A 20,911-nucleotide genomic window follows, 5' to 3' on the forward strand; every position below is an offset into this window, starting at 1 on the left:
TCCTTCACATTGCTTCCACAAACACAGGCAATAAATAATACATGAAAGAACTATAACGCAGTGTAAATGTGATAGCTTTCTCTGTAGACTTTCCAGAATGACCCAGTATTCTAACGTCAAGGTTATGTGAAGGTTTCATAACTTACCAAGAAGCTTGACATTGAGGAAACACACACACGCCTTCCTCCTCCAAAGAACACAAACACTTGCCATTTAGAAATACCAACGATGATTTATTAATTCATCTTAATATTTCACAATTCAAGAATGTAACTGAAATAGAAATGCAATCCATGAAAACAATTTAAACAAATGACATGTATAGTATTGATATTTCACAACCAATATGAATAGCTATGAAAGTGATGACGTTTGTTATTCAAAGTAAATGTACATCATCCTATTTGTGCTGCATGAGGCTTCCCCGTGGATATGCCTTTGCGTTTGTCCCGCCCTTTCCTCAACACTAGTGTGTACAGGTATTTGTTCCAGCCCAAGGCAGAACTAACACACCTGATTCAACTAATCTCCTATAGTCCTCAATCTAGAATCACAATTAGGCAAGTTCAATAAAATGTGTTAGTAGTGCTGGAATAAAAGAAGTGGGGGGAAAAGCCTTCACACACTGCAGCTCTCCAAAATGACATTTGCCAATTATGCATGATCCTCAGAGAAATACTGTTTAAGAAGAATGGGCCGTTTTAAAATTGAAGTCAAACTCGCATTTCACTGCACTGATACTGTCTATGCTGGGCTTACTACCCACCTGCGGGTGTCTTGTGCTCAGCGGGAACGTCTCTGAACGCGGCATTCCTCGCGGTGAACCTGAGGCGGGATCTCCTCCACACGCGCCCCCCTGTTCCTCCTTCCCGCTCTGTTTAAACGCGGGGAATGTAAACCTCCGAAACAGTTTGTTGCCCAATACCGTGAACGTCGTTGAGGAGCTGGTAACAGGTGGTGTAAAATCTGGAATTTCTGTGTTGGCCGTCGTTGAAACGTTTCTAAACATAGTTTTGGTTTTGTGTAAAGGCATTTTCGAACGGTCAGGAGGTGCAGGACTGAGGATGCTTGTGGGCAAACTGCACCTTTTCTGGTAGTAGCTGTCGTCAAATCTCCTCACACTAAAGTCAGGTCCTGTTTTCAGTTTGACATTATCCCATTCGTCTTTGCCTTTGTTGCCTGTGATAGGAGTTAGTAGGATACCAAGACGAGAGGACGAAGAGGATATTGGCGCAGATATTGACACGCAGCTTTTTGTGGTTTTGAGGTTGTTTTTGGCCGGCCGAGGCGAATAGAGAACCGACATGTGATTGAGATGCTCAGATCCTCTGGTAAGAGGAGGCAGGTGATTGTCAGAGCTGGTGAACTTTTCCCCAGGTTTGGTGATGACACAGATTGTTTTCAGTTTTGGGCAGGTCTGGAGGTTGTTAGATCGAGGAGGGGGTTTGGGGGTGAGGACACCCGAGAAAACCAGCTCCTGTGGGAATGTGGGGATGTCAATCTCTCTCTCAAACTCCTCAATGGAATCCATTGACTGTAATCGACTCTTTAAGATCAAAGAATTTCTTCTGCGACCCGAACGCCTCGGGAGCCATGTCCCGTCCACTGCGGTCAAGCTGTCACTTTGGGGACACACCTGGAGAACGTCTGGTGTCTTAATGGGATCCAATAACTTTCTCTCCAACTTCTCCTCATTTATGTTACAATCCGAGCTGACGTGGGAATGACCATCTTTCTGACCTCCAATGTCATTTTCACGGGTTTTCTTTGAGTTACTGGTTAGCGCATAAAAACAGTCTGTGTGGCCGAGAAACTTTGCTACCTCCACTGCCGAGTTACCAACTTTATTCTGTCGGTCTATTTGAAGCCCCAGTCTCTTGAAGGCTCTCACCAAGAACGCAACGACCGGTGAGTGACCAGCCACTGCCGCGTACATCAGCGCAGTGTTCCCCCACGCGTCAACCATCTCTGGATCTGCGTTGTTTCTAACCAAAATCTTCACCGCGTCAAGGTAACCCTTTTCACATGCGTAACTGAGCGCAGTGCGGCCGCTCTCGTCTTGACAATTGACGCTGGCGCCCTTATGGAGAAGCATCTCTATGAATTTGGACCTGGTCTGACATTCGGGTAGCAGAACAGATGAGATGAGAGGGGTCTGCGCGCCCTCCGTTTTGGAGTCGATGATTTTCCCATCCAGTGCGTCGAGAATGAACCTCGCCAAGTGGACCTTATCGTTCGACATGGCCTCGAGGAGGATTCTGGTGCCTGTTTGGCTGCTGGACTTCTCCGGAAGTTTCAACATGATGACTTAATTGATAGAATAACGGTTTTATGTATGTTAGACACGAAGCAGTATCTGTTCAGGAGCAGGTTTGGTGTAACCTCTCTCCCAACCTGATACACACCGCAAAAAAACATACCGCCCCTCAAAGCTGTTTTATAGTCACGAAAAGCCATGGAGTTGCCAGGACAACGCTAACATCATTATCATACTTTTTCAGTTTTCTAATGGAATCACTAATAGCCTAATTGTGATAAGGTGCTTCAGAGGCTGCACCGCCTGTTTGTGTGTAGGGGTCTGGGGGACTGTGAATTAATTTAGCTCTTATTGAATGCGATTATTGCAACTGGAACAGAACAGTAGCCTACAGCCCATGCCTGCCAGGGTTCATTGCAGTCGAAATTCAGTTTTTACTGTGTACTGTATCATATTGTACAAAAAATGATAAAACTAACACTGTAAAAGTGTGACTTTTTTTCAGTGTTACAGTTGAAGTCGGAAGTCTACATACACTTAGGTTGGAGTCATTAAAACTCGTTTTTCAACCACTTCACACATTTCTTGTTAACAAACTATAGTTTTGGCAAGTCGGTTAGGACATCTACTTTGTGCATGACACAAGTAATTTTTCCAACAATTGTTTACAGACAGATTATTTCACTTATTTTCACTGTATCACAATTCCAGTGGGTCAGAAGTTCACATACACTAAGTTGACTGTGCCTTTAAACAGCTTGGAAAATTCCAGAAAATTATATTATGGCTTTAGAAGCTTCTGATAGGCTAAATTACATAATTTGAGTCAATTGGAGGTGTACCTGTGGATGTTTTCCAAGGCCTACCTCCAAACTCAGTGCCTCTTTGCTTGACATCATGGGGAAATCAAAAGAAATCAGCCAAGACCTCAGAAAAAAAATTCTAGACCTCCACAAGTCTGGTTCATCCTTGGGAGCAATTTCCAAACGCCCGAAGGTACCACGTTCATCTGTACAAACAATAGTACGCAAGTATAAACACCATGATCCCACGCAGCTGTCATACCACTCAGGAAGGAGATGCGTTCTGTCTCATAGAGATGAATGTACTTTGGTGCGAAAAGTGCAAATCAATCCCAGACCAACAGCATAGGACCTTGTGAAGCTGCTGGAGGAAACAGGTACAAAAGTATCTATATTCACAGTAAAACGAGTCCTACATCAACATAACCTGAAAGGCCGCTCAGCAAGGAAGAAGCCACTGTTCCAAAACCGCCATAAAAAAGCCAGACTACGGTTTGCAACTGCACAGGGAATTTTTACTAGGATTAAATGTCAGGAATTGTGAAAAGGTGATTTTAAATGTATTTGGCTAAGGTGTATGTAAACTTCCGACTTCAACTGTATTTCCTCATAGTTGGTGGTTGAAAATACAATCTACAAAGGACCTTCTAACAAGCAGGTTTGCATGGGCGGGAGTTTCAGCTTTCCATGGTGACATCACCTTGCAGTAAATAGGTTAACAGAGCAATAACAAAGTGAGTTTTAAACCTCTCTGCCAATAACAACTAGTTTTCAGTTTTCCTCTCCCCACTCAGACCAATCACAGACAGTCCAACAACATTTTAGCTTGAGAAATAGTTTTTTTTGTTGCTAAAAGCTATTTTTGCTAATTTTAATGGAAATCTGTTATTACAGTAAGTTATTTAATTGTTACCCAGAAATGATTTGATATTGATATACAGTACCAGTCAAAAGTTTGGACACACCTACTCGACTTCACAGAGAAAAACGTAATGAAATGGGATTCAAATAATTGAACCGACATCAGCCAATTAGTTGTTTAAAAATGATTAACTGAAATGTCAGTTAATCACAGCACTAAGGATTTCACAATGATAACTACAGCACCAGTCACATGTTTGTACACGCCAACTAATTCCAGTGGTTTTCTTTATTGTTCACTATTTTCTACATTGAAGACATCAAAACTATGAAATAATACATATAGAATCATGTAGTAACCAAAAAAGTGTTAAACAAATCAAAATATATTTTATATTTGAGATTCTTCAAAGTAGCCACCCTTTGCCTTGTTGACAGCTTTGCACACTCTTGGCATTCTCTCAACCAGCTTCACCTGGAATGCTTTTCCAACAGTCTTGAAGGAGTTCCCACATATGCTGAGCACTTGTTGGCTGCTTTTCCTTCACTCTGCGGTCCGACTAATCCCAAACCATCTCAATTGGGTTGAGGTCGGGTGATTGTGGAGGCCAGGTCATCTGATGCAGTGCTCCATCACTCTCCTTCTTGGTCAAATAGCCCTTACACAGCCTGGAGGTGTGTTGGGTCATTGTCCTGTTGAAAAACAAATGATAGTCCCACTAAGCACAAACCAGATAGGATGGCGTATAGCTACAGAATGCTGTGGTAGCCATGCTGGTTAAGTGTGCCTTGAATTTGAAATAAATCACTGACAGTGTCAGTTGGTTGAGAGAATGCCAAGAGTGTGCAAAGCAGTCATCAATGCAAAGGGTGGCTACTTTTAATAATCTCAAATATAAAATGTTGATTTGTTTAACACTTTTTTGGTTACTACGTGATTCCATATGTGTTGTCATAGTTTCGATGTCTTCACTATTATTCTACAATGTAGAAAATAGTACAAATAAAGAAATACCCTTGAATGATTAGCTGTGTACTGTATAAATGGCTGCATCGGGCCTTTAAGGGAAAGGCGCGTGGGCTTCCCCCCAGCCCCTTTCAGCCTTCAATGACACGACCATTCATCTTTAGTTGTCATCATTTCATAAAACAAGAACCAAGATATTTTTTTGTTTGTTTTACCATTTTACAACATTATATCACTGTTTATATTCACAGAGATATTCCTGGGAGTTTCACACTGTGAAAAAGGAAACAGAGTTCATATACTTTCGAACACTCCACCTGTTGACTGAAATCTGCAAATACATGTCCATTTTAGTAAATTAGTCTGAATTCAAGGCCTGTACAGAGTTTGGTGGCAAAAATGAAAGGTGCTTGTGGCCGCGAGAGGAAGAACAAACACAATTAACCTGACTCAAACCACCAGAAAGTAAGGAAAAAAGTAGATATATTCTACCTGTTCATCTTTGTCTTTGTTCGGTGCAGGCAAGTACACTAGCACAGACCCCCCCCCCCCCAAAAAAAATGGTTGACACAACATTATTCAGATGTACTGTAAATAAACAACCAACAGACTGCACCTTTAAGGTGTCCCCATAGGCTAGCAAATAAAGAGCCAGGAGTACAGGTTCCATTTTACACCTGGATAGTTTATTGGTACACATACTAGAAAACAGTATTAAAGGAGCAGGGCAACAACAGTATTTTCATTGCTAGAAGCTCGACAGTACAATATAAATACAAAAACACTAACATGATGATCTGTACGTTGACAAGCAAAAAAGAGGATATACAAATCGAAAAGGAAATCAAAAGCGAAATTATTCTGCAAAAATAATCTGCTTTGTCAACAAACTAGAGAGCAAAAGTTACATAGTCACACATAACAGAAACATTCAACTAGTGCAAAAGCTCTAACAAACACAATATAGTCTTAAACTACACACTATATTTAATATATATATATTATTTGTATATTTATTTATATACCTTTATATAAATAACCCCTTATTTTGGGATTTATAATTTGTAAAATAATTTAAATGTCCTAGCAGACATTGAGAGGCCCATTTGAAAGCAATGAAATACAATTTAAAAGCACTTTTTTTTTTTTTAAACTTGAAATTCTGCACTAGATATGTGGTGAGTGCATTAATTTGTTTATAGTGTGAGGTGCTAGAGAGAGAGAGAGAGAGAGTGCGAGAAAGAGGATTTGAAACAGAAAAGAAGAAAGAAACAGTAAGAAAGGAACCCAGTGGTTGAACCCAATTGTATTCCCCAGCCCTTGATTGACCAGGGTCACCAGTGAACACATTTTGGTTATTACCTACATACATTCCAATATATATAATATTCTCTGCAGACCATTTGGGTGAACAACAGCCGAATTCAACAGCAGAAAAAAGTTTAAAAGAAGCGGTTGCTGTCACTTAGGGTGTATGTATTTTCTGTTTTGGTCGATCTTTGTGAGTGCAATGCCATGTAGTATGAACACCTGACCACACAGTTGTCTGTCAGTTTATACTATGTGCACACAAACTACAGTACCCATGATTTCTTTATAACAACAACCCACAATACATCTCTCTAACTAAAACGTTCACCTGTCCAACACCGTAATATATGGAACGCCGTTTGGATCTTTGCGTGTCAAAATAGATACACATCAAATAACACTATTTGACGTGTCAAATAAGCTTGTTGACCAATCAGGACCTGAATATGACTGCACGTCATATTATAATTTAACGCGTTCATACATTGATAACACTATCACTCGTATTTCATATGTCAACACGATTCATGATACGTATGCTATGATGCTGGTAAACTTGTCTCGCTACAGTGCTGGTCATAAAAAATGGATGCAAACAATGCTCTTCCCCCAAAACATAGCAAAACGACATAATCTGTTTCAGTAGCTATATAGTTAGCTAGCTACTTAATTAATGGTCGGACCCATCTATGTGAAGCTAGAAACAATAAGGATTAGCCACAATAGTGGACTTTGCTGTCAGCCTTCAAATAAAAGTATGTAATTGACAGTGATGCAAATTAATACAAATAGTAGAATTATGTCATAATTGAATAGATCATGCTAAACGAGGTTGGAATGTTATATAAAATCAACAAAAGAGCGGGACTCTGAAACAACTGTGAATTGAGCCACATTTATTGTCAACCTATGTGTATTGGACACTATTCCAGAAGAAAAACAATAATGTGTGGATGTTTGAGTCTGATAACTCTGAGGAGGTCGTTGGGAAAAAATATCTTGGGCATTGAGTAGACTGATACCTCATTGAGCCCCAATCCGCAGGTAAAGCTGTACAATGCAATATGAATGTCAATACACACAATGGGCTGACTGGGGAGGTGATTTCACAGTCACAGTCCCGAGCTACAATGCTAATATTTTCATAAACTCTTCACAGTAGTGTTCTGTGGGTGTCACAGAGTAGACATATACCCCATTTCATTGCTTCACATTCCAACCTTGTTTATTAACATTATCTAGTCTAAATATGGCATGATTCCACCCATTGTAACATTCTGCATCACGTTCAAAGAGGTACTTTTATTTTGAAGGCAAACCGCAAATAAAAAAAATATTGTGCCTAATCCTTATTGTAGTTTCACAACATATAACCCGGTACCGTCGAGCCTAATGAAGCTAGCTGGCTGCTTATACCGTTAGCTTTGGGAAACAGGGTTTAGTAGCTGGCTAGCTATTTCTTTTCATGAACTGAAGTTCAATTTCAATAGGCGAACAACAAGTGGCTACCTAGCTAATACTTACTCACACGGATTCCGAAATCATTTATAAGAATAAGGAAAATGACTGCAGTTTCTACTGGTCATTGTTTCCAGGCTGGTTGTATTGGTGCTAGCTAGTGTAATAAATATCATTTATTATAACACAAGCATATTTGCTATTACATTGTTATAACTAACTTCTTTCCAAACAGGGTTTCTCACAAACTCAAAAGCAGATACGGAGACCCACACACACCCAGAGACAGATGGCTGACACAGGCCTTTTCATAAAGACTGATAAGAAAAGGGGTGCCTGGTACTGCATATCACGAGAAACTGAGACACACACATACCCAAGGACAGAGGGCTGACGTAAACCTTTCATAAACACAGATAAGACAGGAACATCTACGCACACACAAAAACTCCTCTTCAGTCTGAACATTTTACAGAGACACACAGAAATGTCAAAATAGGAACATCTACGCACACACCTAATCTCCTGTTTTAGCTGAACATTTCTGAAGACAAAGAAATCTACTCAGAGCCAATGAGACAGTGATACTAGCCTGAAGGGGACCTCGCCCAACTCATCAGGACCAACCAGAGGACAAGAACTTCCAGACTCAACCTACTTTCTATCTTTGTATAAAATGTCTATGCACTCTGTTATCTGGGCTTCTTTCAGAGAGTTCCATTTGAGCTTGATGAAAGGGTCCGTGCACGCTATTTCAGATATCTTTACACTTTAATAAACTGCCTTATATCATACCTTATCCACCTGGTCCAGCATCTCAACTTGGTCTCACTCTTCTAGTAAATGTATCATCAACAAATTGGTAGCAGAGGATGGTTTTCTAAGAACCTGAATTCGGTCCATAGGAGGTTGATGAGAAGAGAGAGAGAAGTTGGAGACAAATCCAGAGAGACGGGTGACCTGAAAAGGAGCTGCCGGGGATTCATCTCACCTCAGGAACCTGATCTAAAAGTCGACTAAACAAAGGTAAGCAGAGCCTGTTAAATCAAAAATCTGCATATTGTATTATAGACATATCCAAATTTAAGATCAGTAACTGAGTGTGAGTATGAATTTCTGTTAAAATTACTTGTGTTACATGTGAAGGCACTTGTGTAAAGATATCTGCCATTTATTCTGAAATATCTTAGAAATGGGGCTAGCTGATATGTTGATCAGCTAGGAGTATCCATAAGATAAAGTGTGAGATATATCTTAGAAACGGGGCTAGTTGCAACTAGGAGTATCCGTAAGATAAGTGAGAAGTAATGACACATCTTAGAAATGGGGCTAGTTGCTAGAACTAGGAGTATCCATAAGATTGAAGTGTCTGTTCAAGTTTGTATCAGTGTCCGGGACTAGAAGTTAGTGTAAGTTGAAGATGTAAGTTGTTGGCAACCTCGTACACGCCTCGGACACCCTTTTAGGTAGCATCGGAATTAAACTGAGCTTGATCATTCGGGAGCTCGTGCTGAATTGGCAAATCCGGGTCAGGTTAATAACTATTTTTTAACTGGTCGCCGCTCGGTACCTAAGTCCAAGCCTGAGGTTTAATGTGGTGAGGACTTAATCCTCTTGGCCATGTTTTAAATTCTTGTGACAGGTATAACTATGTAATTCTGAAATATCTTAGAAATGGGGCTAGCTGATATGTTGATCAGCTAGGAGTATCCATAAGATAAAGTGTGAGATATATCTTAGAAACGGGGCTAGTTGCAACTAGGAGTATCCGTAAGATAAGTGAGAAGTAATGACACATCTTAGAAATGGGGCTAGTTGCTAGAACTAGGAGTATCCATAAGATTGAAGTGTCTGTTCAAGTTTGTATCAGTGTCCGGGACTAGAAGTTAGTGTAAGTTGAAGATGTAAGTTGTTGGCAACCTCGTACACGCCTCGGACACCCTTCTAGGTAGCATCGGAATTAAACTGAGCTTGATCATTCGGGAGCTCGTGCTGAATTGGCAAATCCGGGTCAGGTTAATAACTATTTTTTAACTGGTCGCCGCTCGGTACCTAAGTCCAAGCCTGAGGTTTAATGTGGTGAGGACTTAATCCTCTTGGCCATGTTTTAAATTCTTGTGACAGGTATAACTATGTAATTCTGAAATATCTTAGAAATGGGGCTAGCTGATATGTTGATCAGCTAGGAGTATCCATAAGATAAAGTGTGAGATATATCTTAGAAACGGGGCTAGTTGCAACTAGGAGTATCCGTAAGATAAGTGAGAAGTAATGACACATCTTAGAAATGGGGCTAGTTGCTAGAACTAGGAGTATCCATAAGATTGAAGTGTCTGTTCAAGTTTGTATCAGTGTCCGGGACTAGAAGTTAGTGTAAGTTGAAGATGTGAGTTGTTGGCAACCTCGTACACGCCTCGGACACCCTTCTAGGTAGCATCGGAATTAAACTGAGCTTGATCATTCGGGAGCTCGTGCTGAATTGGCAAATCCGGGTCAGGTTAATAACTATTTTTTAACTGGTCGCCGCTCGGTACCTAAGTCCAAGCCTGAGCTTTAATGTGGTGAGGACTTAATCCTCTTGGCCATGTTTTAAATCCTCTTGGCCATGTTTTAAATTCTTGTGACAGGTATAACTATGTAATTATGTTTTGTTTGTAGTAAACGTTTGGGTTAAGGGGATTTACATGTTCCCAGAGACAAGGTATCTTAAAGGGGCACACTCATATATGGAATATTCAGAGTTTTATTTTCTGAGTTTTAATTAGACAAGGAAATGTTTAATTTTTAAAGATAAGGGGTTCTTTAATAGGTCTAGACATGGTATGGAACACGAATGTAAGGGGGTGTTGTAACCTTTGACCTGCATCATGGCTGTCTCTTGAAGTCTGATCAGCTTCGGGGGAGGGTCATGTAGATAATGCATTTGTGGTCATTTGGTATACTGGTTTTGAGGTAAATTAATATGTAAGGACTCTAGAAATTGCCACCATAGACATGTTTTTCTAAAAATCCATGAGTTTAGATGAAGCCAAACAGTGAGACATTTAGTTAAAATTTGGAAACAAAACAGTTGTTACAGACAGATAAGGGAAAGGGCAGACAGACAGGCCCTCCCTACACTGCTGAGACCTTGAAGGTTTGAGAGCAGAGAGGGGAGTTTCGGAAGGGGCGCCAGGACATGGATAACAGAATGGGTAGATAACAGTTACTGAATGGAGACAACAGGGAGAATTGGACATGTGGAAAATGAAAGGGGCGCTCCTACATGATAATGTAGAACATAAGAATATTTTACTATTCTTACCTAAGTCATTATTTAGAATAGGTAAGGTTGTTACCTGGCTAGAGCCAGGTATCAAGAGGGGGATGGGTACATTGTGGTCTAGGATAGGATGGGGCCTATTGGATAATAAACTAATTATAAAAAATAAAAAAAATAATTAAAAAATAAATAATAATAATAATTCTAGCTAAAAAATAGGCATAGAAGTTAAATATATAATCAGATAGAACAAATGAGAAACTGTTTGTTAACCAAACCTGTATGTCCAAGATTTTATGCATTACAGATGAATTAAAGGAGAAGGTGATTCACTCGACCTGGGGGCATATCGCACTTGGAGGGTGAGACACACTGACACTGCCGAATGATCACAGAGTTAAGGAGAAGAACTGTTGCTAATAAAGCTCAGGGGTCAACTCCTTAATGAAGAATTCCCTGACCCCGACCTTTCCTCACTGTGTACGTTCATAGAAGTGAAAGTGTTGCTTGATCTCTAGCTGATGATGTGTTCTCTGGGAGAGGATGGGGCTTTACAGGACTGCTTGTGGTCCTGAGCTGTCTGTTTAGGATACGATGGGGATGTTACCATCACAGTACTGCCAGAACCACCACCAGTTCCAACGGACCAGGGATTCAGCCGGCCTCCTCCACCACTTCAAGACCAAGTCCCACACCACCACCTAAGCTCTCCAATCTGGGACAGGTAATAAATGTAAAAGACATCTCAGATAGTGACCAATTGGGGACTGAAACTGAATATGAGGAAAGGGAGAATATGTGGTTGGCCTACAAAACAATAAATAGAAAGGACTGTGTCGTATGTGGACATGCCAGACCTATTCTGGCTGCTCACCCATTTGCCCTAAGTAATGGGGAAGGTTGGATGTGTATATTGGAAAGTTTAAGCCAAATTCAACCCTGTGTAAAACTCTGAGTCTTGTGTTCACAGAAGTCCCTCCCCAGAAGGTACCGTGGGGAGTTAAGGCATATGGGGGATATTACAGCTGTATCACTAGTACAGGTAGGGGTATAGACTATGGGAGGCTCCCTACTACTACCTGCATCACTAATGCCACTATTAACTAGAGGTGTTGCTGATGTATGGTGGATGTGGGGACCTGCCAGGCAATTGACCCCATTTTGAAAGGATATTGTCGTTGCACATGTGCTTTGGCCAGTCTGATAACACCATTGCCTATTATTGAGGTTACAGCTAACCAACTTCTGGGAGCTGCACATGACACAGAGACTCGGTACCAACCCAGGAGACGGCAGAACCATGACGCTCCTAGGTCCGAGGGTACAGATAACATGCACACCAACCTGTTGGGGTCCCAATAGGGGTCCCCCACGAATACCAGACATCAAACAGGAATGATGGCCTGTGGCATTTATTGCCAATTTTTGGCCCAGCTATTGTTGATGCTAAGCAGAATGCCTGAATCAATTATATCTACTATAAGCAACAATGATTTGTTAACTACACCCACACAGTACTTACGGGATGGCTGAACGATTGGATGCTACCTCTCAAACCAGTAGACAAAATAGACTAGAACTGGACATGATTCTGGCCAACCAGGGAGGTGTATGTAAAATGATTGGAGAACAGTGTTGCACGTTTGTCCCTAAACAATACTAGTCCGGATGGGAGCATTTCAAGTACCAAGCTAAAGCCAGCTAACTACCCCAGAAGTTGCGTTCCAGCACAACATTATACAATTAAACTGTGTTATTTGACTTGTATATTTTTTTATACGCAAAGACCCAAACGGCGTTCCATAGTCATACGCTATGAAAGTGTCGCGGCAAGTAGCATTGTAGTTTTAGAATTCTTGAAAGCTCTTGGATTATTTTCAATTGGCAAATACGTAGCGCAATGGTCTTCAATGGGCAAATACGTAGCGCAATGGTCTTCAGTGCGAAAACTTCATAAAAGGGATCTGGCAGAAGTAAATTCATCCAAAAACAAGACAACATTTTGATATATATCTTAAATGACTGCGTTTTCCTGAATTTGATGATATAATCGTAAAGCCCATTCAAAGGATTAGGGGACTGACCCCGGAAGTATGACGTCATGCTGCTTCACTTTCATTGCAGGTAGAAGTTAAACTACCCATAACCACAGATCTAAAATCAGATTACACTACCCCCAAATCTAACCTTGACCATAAATGGGATAAAATTCTATCTGACCCCAGACCAGAGGTTAGGGGCAATTTAATCTAATTCCACTGCGTCATCATAGCCGAGACCGAGAGCTATCAACCCCTGGTATATCTATCCCTGCTGTCTCTAAAATCCAGAAACAACAACAACAAACTAGTACTCAAGGGTCTACAGATGTAGGATCTTAATTTGATCACCCTGTTGCAGGAGACATTTCGTGCAATGCAGGAAATGTAAAACGTGTAGTGTATTTTAAGTTTTAAAAAGCTTCTGAAGTTTGTAATTTCCACTTTGAAATTTCAGACTTGATTTTCCCTTACGAAAAAAATGGTAAATTCCTACAAAAATAACCATTAATTATAATCCACATGTTCTGTTGCTGCAGGATTATTTAACTGCTGTAGCAAACTGGCTCACATTAAGATTCTACATCTGTATGAAAACTCATTGTACTGTATGTATTGTTGAAAATTGATTTGCATTAGAGTTTATGAACAAGATGACTATATATATATACACAGTACCAGTCAAAAGTTTGGACACACCTACTCATTCAAGGGTTTTTCTTTATTTTTACTATTTTCTACATTGTAGAATAATAGTGAAGACATCAAAACTATGAAATAAAACAAATGATCATGTAGTAACCAATAAAGTGTTAAACAAATCTAAAAAAATATATATTTGAGATTCTTCAAATAGCCACCCTTTGCCTTGACAGCTCTGCACACTCTTGGCATTCTCTCAACCAGCTTCACCTGGAATGCTTTTCCAAAAGTCTTGAAGGAGTTCCCACATATGCTGAGCACTTGTTGGCTGCTTTTCCTTCACTCTGCGGTCCGACTCATCCCAAACCATCTCAATTGGGTTGAGGTCAGGTGATTGTGGAAAATAAAGATTAACTCTGGAATGAGTAGCTGTGTCCAAACTTTTGACTTGTAGTGTATATACAGTGCATTTGGAAAGTATTCAGACCCCTTGACTTTTCCACATTTTGTTACGTTACAGCCCTATTATAAAATTGATAAAATTGTTTTCCCCCTCATCAATCTACACACAATACCCCATAATGACAAAGCAAAAACATTTTATTTTTTTGCAAATGTATTCAAAAGAAAAAGTATTCAGACCCTTTACTCAGTACTTTGTTGAATCACTTTCGGGCAGCGATTACAGCCTCGAGGCTTCTTGGGTATGATGCTACAAGCTTGGCACACCTGTATTTGGGGAGTTTCTCCCATTCTTCTCTGAAGATCCTCTCAAGCTCTGTCAGGTTGGATGGGGAGCATCGCTGCACAGCTATTTTCAGGTCTCTCCAGAGATGTTCGATCGGGTTCAAGTCCGGGCTCTGGCTGGGCCACTCAAGGACATTCAGAGACTTGTCCCGTAGCCACTCCTGCGTTGTCTTGGCTGTGTGCTTAGGGTTGTTGTCCTGTTGGAAGGTGAACCTTTACCCCAGCCTGAGGTCCTGTGTGCTCTGGAGCATGTTTTCATCAAGAATCTCTCTTTACTTTGCTCCGTTCATCTTTCCCTCGATCCTGACTAGTCTCCCAGTCTCTGCCGCTGAAAAACATCCCCACAGCATGATGCTGCCACCACCATGCTTCACAGTAGGGATGGCGCCAGGTTTTCTACAGTGGTGACGCTTGGCATTCAGGCCAAAGAGTTCAATCTTGGTTTCATCAGACCAGAGAATCTTGCTTCTCATGGTCTGAGAGTCCTTTAGGTGCCTTTTGGCAAACTCCAAGTGGGCTGTCATGTGCCTTTTACTGAGGAGTGGCTTCCGCCTGGAAACTCTACCATAAAGGCCTGATTGGTGGAGTGTTGCATACATGGTTGTCCTTCTGGAAGGTTCTCCTATCTCCACAAAGGAACTCTAGAGCTCTGTCAGAGTGACCATCGGGTTCTTGGTCACCTCCCTGACCAGCTCTAGGAAGAGTCTTGGTGGTTCCAAACTTCTTCCATTTAAGAATGATGGAGGCCACTGTGAGGCCACTGTGGGGACCTTCAATGCTGGGTACCATGTTTTGGTACCCTTCCCCAGATCTGTTCCTCGACACAATCCTGTCTTGGAGCTCTACGGACAATTCCTTGAACCTCATGGCTTGGTTTTCACTCTGACATTCCCTGTCAACTGTGGGACCTTATATAGACAGGTGTGTGCCTTTCCACATCATGTCCAATCAATTGAATTTACCACAGGTGGACGCCAATCAAGTTGTAGAAACATCTCAAGGATGATCAATGGAAACAAGATGCACCTGAGATCAATTTCAAGTGTCATAGCAAAGGGTCTGAATACTTATGTAAACAAGGTATTTCATAAAAAAATTTATTACATAAAATATATATATATTTTTTTTTTGCTATGTCATTTTTTATTTAATCCATTTTAGAATAAGGCTGTAAAGTAACAAAATGGGAAAAAGGGAAGGGGTCTGAATACTTTCCGAATGCACTGTATATGTATATAAATATATATCTCCATGTCAAAATGAAGGTAAAATAAAAAATGTAATAAAAATGATTGTCCTCTTTATGCCATTTGACACATAGAATACATTAACTGGTTATTTCTGAAGCTAACACGGTGTCATACAAGACAGGCCAGTGAAAGAACACTGGTCTACACATCCACACTTCCTATATACACTTCTGTCGGTGTGAAAGAATCAAAATCAGTCTCTGGTTTAGCCTTTGTATTTTTTTTTAGTTGAGAAAAATTCGTAGATATCCCTTGATAAAACAAAACTATGCGTGAAGGACAAGCTGCAGTGTTTAGGACTACCTGACGTTGGGCTTAGTTTTCTCCGAACAGCGCTCATCCGACGTTTTGTCCTTTTTCAGTTTACATTCATATCAAAACAGAGAAATCTATCACTTGGGTTATGATAGCCAACCACGTTATGCCTACCACATATAAAGTGCTCAGGACATTACTTCAACTCTTGTGTAGCATACAGCATAATTTACATATTTTGTGCTGACATAAAATGTATAACTAATACATCTGTATTTTCCCCCTCCATATTCTGGTCCTGTTATTGATACCTGGTACCATTAAAAATAAAAAAATAAAAGTATTACAAGAGTTTGAACAGAGAACATGACTTAAGCCGTCATGACAACCGAAGGAACAGACGTGATAACGATTGTATGTATGCGTATCAGTGTCTTTGTGTATGTTTACAGTGACTATTGATATCTGCAAACATTGCTTCCATTAAAAACAGATTAAAAAGATGGATGGAGGTTTATAAAAAGCAGGTCCGGGTGTAGTAGAGTGGTGGAGAGATGGAACGGTGAAGGTGGGATGTGTCTCTCAATGTTTTGGATGTCCCACCCACCTTCCAACAGCATTCGCTCATCTTACTGTCAATCACCGGTCTGCACCAATGGCTCCACAGCACAGGGGAGTTGGAGGGGGGGACTGACTGTGTGTGGATGTGGTTCATTGCTGAGGGAGATTTAGAGGGATAGAGGATATGAGCTATGACAATATTGCAGGGTGAGGGAATGAAACGGGGAATCAAGGGGGTGTGTGTAGTGAGATGTGTGAGTGTTTCTGGGTCTCTGCGTCAGTTGTTTGAGGGAGCATTCGGTGCCTGTGTGGGTGTTTGTGTGTGTCTTAGGTGTTGGTGGGGGTGTTCAGACCACTGTGGCTGGTCTGGGCAGAGTGTGTGTGTCTGTCTCGGTTGGTGGAAGTGGTTAAACCAATGTGGCTGGTCTGGGCATTGTATATGTGTGTGTGTCTCAGTTGGTGGGAGTGGTTAAACCACTGTGGCTGGTCTGCGGTCCATCTCCTCCTCCAGCTTCACCATCTGCTGGATGTCTTTGGCCTAGAGGGAACCAACAACCACACTGTTACACAAACCGTGCACACACACACACCTCCCTACGCAAGAATCCACACACACTTCTACCAGAGACATAATTCTACTGCATCAGTACAGCCATTTATTGATTTAAACTACAGTAACAGTACAACTACCTAAACTATGCCAGCCCAAACTAACTCCTCCGTCCTGTCCCAGTGTTGCAGCATACTGTCACATGATATCCAGGTGTCAGGAAGACTCTCAGTGAAACAGCAGTAGAGGGTCTCCTGGGTCCTTGTAATACTGCCATGACTCATCATAATGATCAATGACTCATGTAGACAGGACTGACTGCTGACACCCTGAGTGCTGCATATTAAAAGGTTACCATGTGGTTTCATAACACAAAGTCTTGGATGGAAGCGCCTACCTTGACACTGTTTATTGGCATGATGTGATTTCAAACGCTGTGGTGCAAAAACAAGCAAATCATAAGGATGAGAAAGAACATACATGTGACATACATGTACTTGCTGTGAAAAATGATGACAAACAATACAACTATGGTTTGTGTGGTAATCTGATCCTTGATCAGCGGTTAGCTACCTGCTCATTGAACTTGTCCAGTTTCTCTAGCTCTTCTTTCTGAGACTTCTCCAGCGTCTCCATCTCCTTCTGGTGCTTCATAGCCAACTAGCGATGGAGCAAGGGATAGAGGACAAAGATGGAGGGAGGAAGAAGACGGAGGGAGGAGAAAGAGTGATTTAATTTAACACCAAATGTATCAGCTAAGCAAACCATTTCAAGGCTAAGGCGCTAGTTGATTCACCTCAACAGCAGCACAGCACTAGAATTAGTAGAAGATAAAACACCAACCCTTTTCCTTTCTTCCAGGAACTTTTTGGTGTTGCTGCTGTTCAACTCTCTAACTCTCCTGTGAAGAGAACGAGAAGGAAGACATTCTAAGATTATACGAGTACAGACACAGTTTAAGGGGTGTTCATAGGGAACCTAAATACTGTAGTCTACACCGAGTACACCAAACATTAACAACACCTTTCTTGTATTGAGGTACAGCCTCCCATTCTGCCCTCAGAACAGCCTCAATTTGTCGGGGCATGGAATCTACAAGGTGTCGAATGCGTTCCACAGGGATGCTGGCCCATGTTGACTCCAATGCTTCCCACAGTTGTGTCAAGTTGGCTGGATGTCCTTTGGGTGGTGGACCACTCTTAATTCACTGGGAACTGTGTAACGTGAAAAAGTCAGCAGCGTTGCGATTCTTGACACAAACCGGTGTGCCTGGCACTTAAATATTTTGTCTTGCCCATTCATCCTCTGAATGGCACACATACACAATTCATGTCTCAATTGTCTCAAGGCTTAGAAATCCTTCTTTAACCTGTCTCCTCCCCTTCATCTACACTGATTGAAGTGGATTTAACAAGTGACATCAATAAGGGATCATATCTTTCACCTGGATTCACCTGGTCAGTCTATGCTCTCATCCTTCTAGACCTATCGGCTGCCTTTGATACTGTGAACCATCAGATCCTCCTCTCCACCCTCTCCGAGCTGGGCATCTCCGGCGCGGCCCACGCTTGGATTGCGTCCTACCTGACAGGTCGCTCCTACCAGGTGGCGTGGCGAGAATCTGTCTCCGCACCACGTGCTCTCACCACTGGTGTCCCCCAGGGCTCTGTTCTAGGCCCTCTCCTATTCTCGCTATACACCAAGTCACTTGGCTCTGTCATATCCTCACATGGTCTCTCCTATCATTGCTATGCAGACGACACACAATTAATCTTCTCCTTTCCCCCCTCTGATAACCAGGTGGTGAATCGCATCTCTGCATGTCTGGCAGACATATCAGTGTGGATGACGGATCACCACCTCAAGCTGAACCTCGGCAAGACGGAGCTGCTCTTCCTCCCGGGGAAGGACTGCCCGTTCCATGATCTCGCTATCACGGTTGACAACTCCATTGTGTCCTCCTCCCAGAGTGCTAAGAACCTTGGCGTGATCCTGGACAACACCCTGTCGTTCTCAACTAACATCAAGGCGGTGACCCGTTCCTGTAGGTTCATGCTCTACAACATTCGCAGAGTACGACCCTGCCTCACGCAGGAAGCGGCGCAGGTCCTAATCCAGGCACTTGTCATCTCCCGTCTGGATTACTGCAACTCGCTGTTGGCTGGGCTCCCTGCCTGTGCCATTAAACCCCTACAACTCATCCAGAACGCCGCAGCCCGTCTGGTGTTCAACTTTCCCAAGTTCTCTCACGTCACCCCGCTCCTCCGCTCTCTCCACTGGCTTCCAGTTGAAGCTCGCATCCGCTACAAGACCATGGTGCTTGCCTACGGAGCTGTGAGGGGAACGGCACCTCCGTACCTTCAGGCTCTGATCAGGCCCTACACCCAAACAAGGGCACTGCGTTCATCCACCTCTGGCCTGCTCGCCTCCCTACCTCTGAGGAAGTACAGTTCCCGCTCAGCCCAGTCAAAACTGTTCGCTGCTCTGGCACCCCAATGGTGGAACAAACTCCCTCACGACGCCAGGTCAGCGGAGTCAATCACCACCTTCCGGAGACACCTGAAACCCCACCTCTTTAAGGAATACCTAGGATAGGATAAAGTAATCCTTCTAACCCCCCCCCCCCCCTTAAAAGAGTTAGATGCACTATTGTAAAGTGGTTGTTCCACTGGATATCATAAGGTGAATGCACCAATTTGTAAGTCGCTCTGGATAAGAGCGTCTGCTAAATGACTTAAATGTTAAATGTAAAATGTAAATGTCATGGAAAGTGTTCATAATGTTTTGTATACTCAGGGTATATACATCCTGACATAACCCATGTTCTCCATGCAGTCAAAGTCAGTTTGTGATTAGCGAGCGGGGCAGTGTGACCCACCTCTCCCTCTCTGCCTTGTTTTTGATGGTCTTGTCCTGGCTGATGGCCTTGCTGTTCTCCATGGACGTCTTGGCCTGGTTGGCCCGCATCTCCTTGCTCTGCCTGAGAGGGGAGGGGACAAAAAAACAGCCTGGTAAGAAACCTCATCAAGTACACATATACCTAGCAGGACAACCCCACAGCTCACAGTAGCCAAGATGGTTAGACTGTATCTGTTGTCCTAGGGACCTCATTCAGAGACATCAGAACTATAGCACACATCATGTCCCAATGAAGAACTCTGGATTTTCAGTTTGAGCTGTAGGGTCAGCTGTTTTGTCAGTTCCTCTTTAAGTTTGAGATGTAGGGTCTACTCCATTGCTCTCCAACCCTGCTTCTGGAGAGCTACCCTCCTGTAACTTTTCTGGAGAGCTACCCTCCTGTAGCTTTTCTGGAGAGCTACCCTCCTGTAGCTTTTCTGGAGAGCTACCCTACTGTAGCTTTTCTGGAGAGCTACCCTACTGTAGCTTTTCTGGAGAGCTACCCTCCAGCTTGGCCCAACCTAGGTGAAAACTTAAAGGAGGGTATCTCTCCAGGAACATGGTTGAAGAGCCCTGACCTAGTGTATGTGTGTGCATCGCTCTCTCTCACCGTTCGTGAATCAGTTTGAGCGATAGAGTCTGTTGTTCCTGGACTCCACTCAGTAGTTTCTTGAGCTGTTCACACTGCTGGACCACGTGGATGTCCTTCATATCCTGCTCTACACTGCTGTGGGAGTTGATCATCTCTGACCACTCCTTAGTGTGCTGGGCTGTAATGTCCTTCACCTGAAGGGCACAGGATACACAATATTACACTACACTAAACTGTATATCATCTCAGACCACTTATTATTGTGCTGTGATTTGTTGTTCTTCACCTGAAGGGCACAGCATACACACTACACACTTAAACACCAAACACTATATCATCACTAACCACTCCTTAATGTGCTGAGCTGCTGTAATGTTATTCAACTAATCACTGCAGGTGCAGGAGTCCCCAATTTAACTTAGAATTCAGTTCGACAAAGACAATCTATCTCCTTCTGA

The 20,911-nt window shown here is 42.3% G+C and overlaps 2 protein-coding genes and 1 long non-coding RNA gene across 6 annotated transcripts in view; 1 reads left to right on the forward strand and 2 right to left on the reverse strand.

The window, feature by feature from the left end:
• Positions 1–570: 570 nt before the first annotated feature.
• LOC139582696 (uncharacterized) lies at positions 571–2,393 on the reverse strand. Its single transcript, XM_071412931.1, has one exon. The coding sequence runs from the start codon at positions 2,300–2,302 to the stop codon at positions 683–685; it is 1,620 nt and encodes a 539-aa protein (XP_071269032.1). The 5' UTR covers positions 2,303–2,393; the 3' UTR covers positions 571–682.
• Positions 2,394–7,823: 5,430 nt separating this feature from the next.
• Positions 7,824–11,028, forward strand: LOC139582699 (uncharacterized). The gene is made up of 2 exons (XR_011676402.1): positions 7,824–9,781; positions 10,285–11,028. It is a non-coding gene; the product is annotated as an uncharacterized lncRNA (long non-coding RNA).
• Positions 11,029–13,660: 2,632 nt separating this feature from the next.
• LOC139582698 (1-phosphatidylinositol 4,5-bisphosphate phosphodiesterase beta-4-like) overlaps positions 13,661–20,911 on the reverse strand; it is a 132,186-nt gene continuing 124,935 nt past the window's right edge. For 3 of the 4 annotated variants that reach the window (XM_071412934.1, XM_071412933.1, XM_071412935.1), the window contains 6 exons: positions 20,472–20,647; positions 19,842–19,943; positions 17,807–17,864; positions 17,537–17,623; positions 17,361–17,397; positions 13,661–16,951 (listed from right to left, as the gene is read on the reverse strand). In XM_071412934.1, coding sequence (XP_071269035.1) covers positions 16,866–16,951; positions 17,361–17,397; positions 17,537–17,623; positions 17,807–17,864; positions 19,842–19,943; positions 20,472–20,647 — 546 coding nt within the window. In that variant the 3' untranslated portion in view covers positions 13,661–16,865. The remainder of the gene's footprint in view (positions 16,952–17,360; positions 17,398–17,536; positions 17,624–17,806; positions 17,865–19,841; positions 19,944–20,471; positions 20,648–20,911) is intronic. The other variant, XM_071412936.1, reaches the window with a different exon arrangement.

This window comes from Salvelinus alpinus, chromosome 8, assembly GCF_045679555.1.
Source record: "Salvelinus alpinus chromosome 8, SLU_Salpinus.1, whole genome shotgun sequence".
Taxonomy (NCBI): Eukaryota; Metazoa; Chordata; class Actinopteri; order Salmoniformes; family Salmonidae; genus Salvelinus; species Salvelinus alpinus.

Bases quoted from the DNA above. Each gene is read 5' to 3' on its own strand.
- LOC139582696 (XM_071412931.1), bottom strand. From the start codon at position 2,302: ATGTTGAAACTTCCGGAGAAGTCCAGCAGCCAAACAGGCACCAGAATC.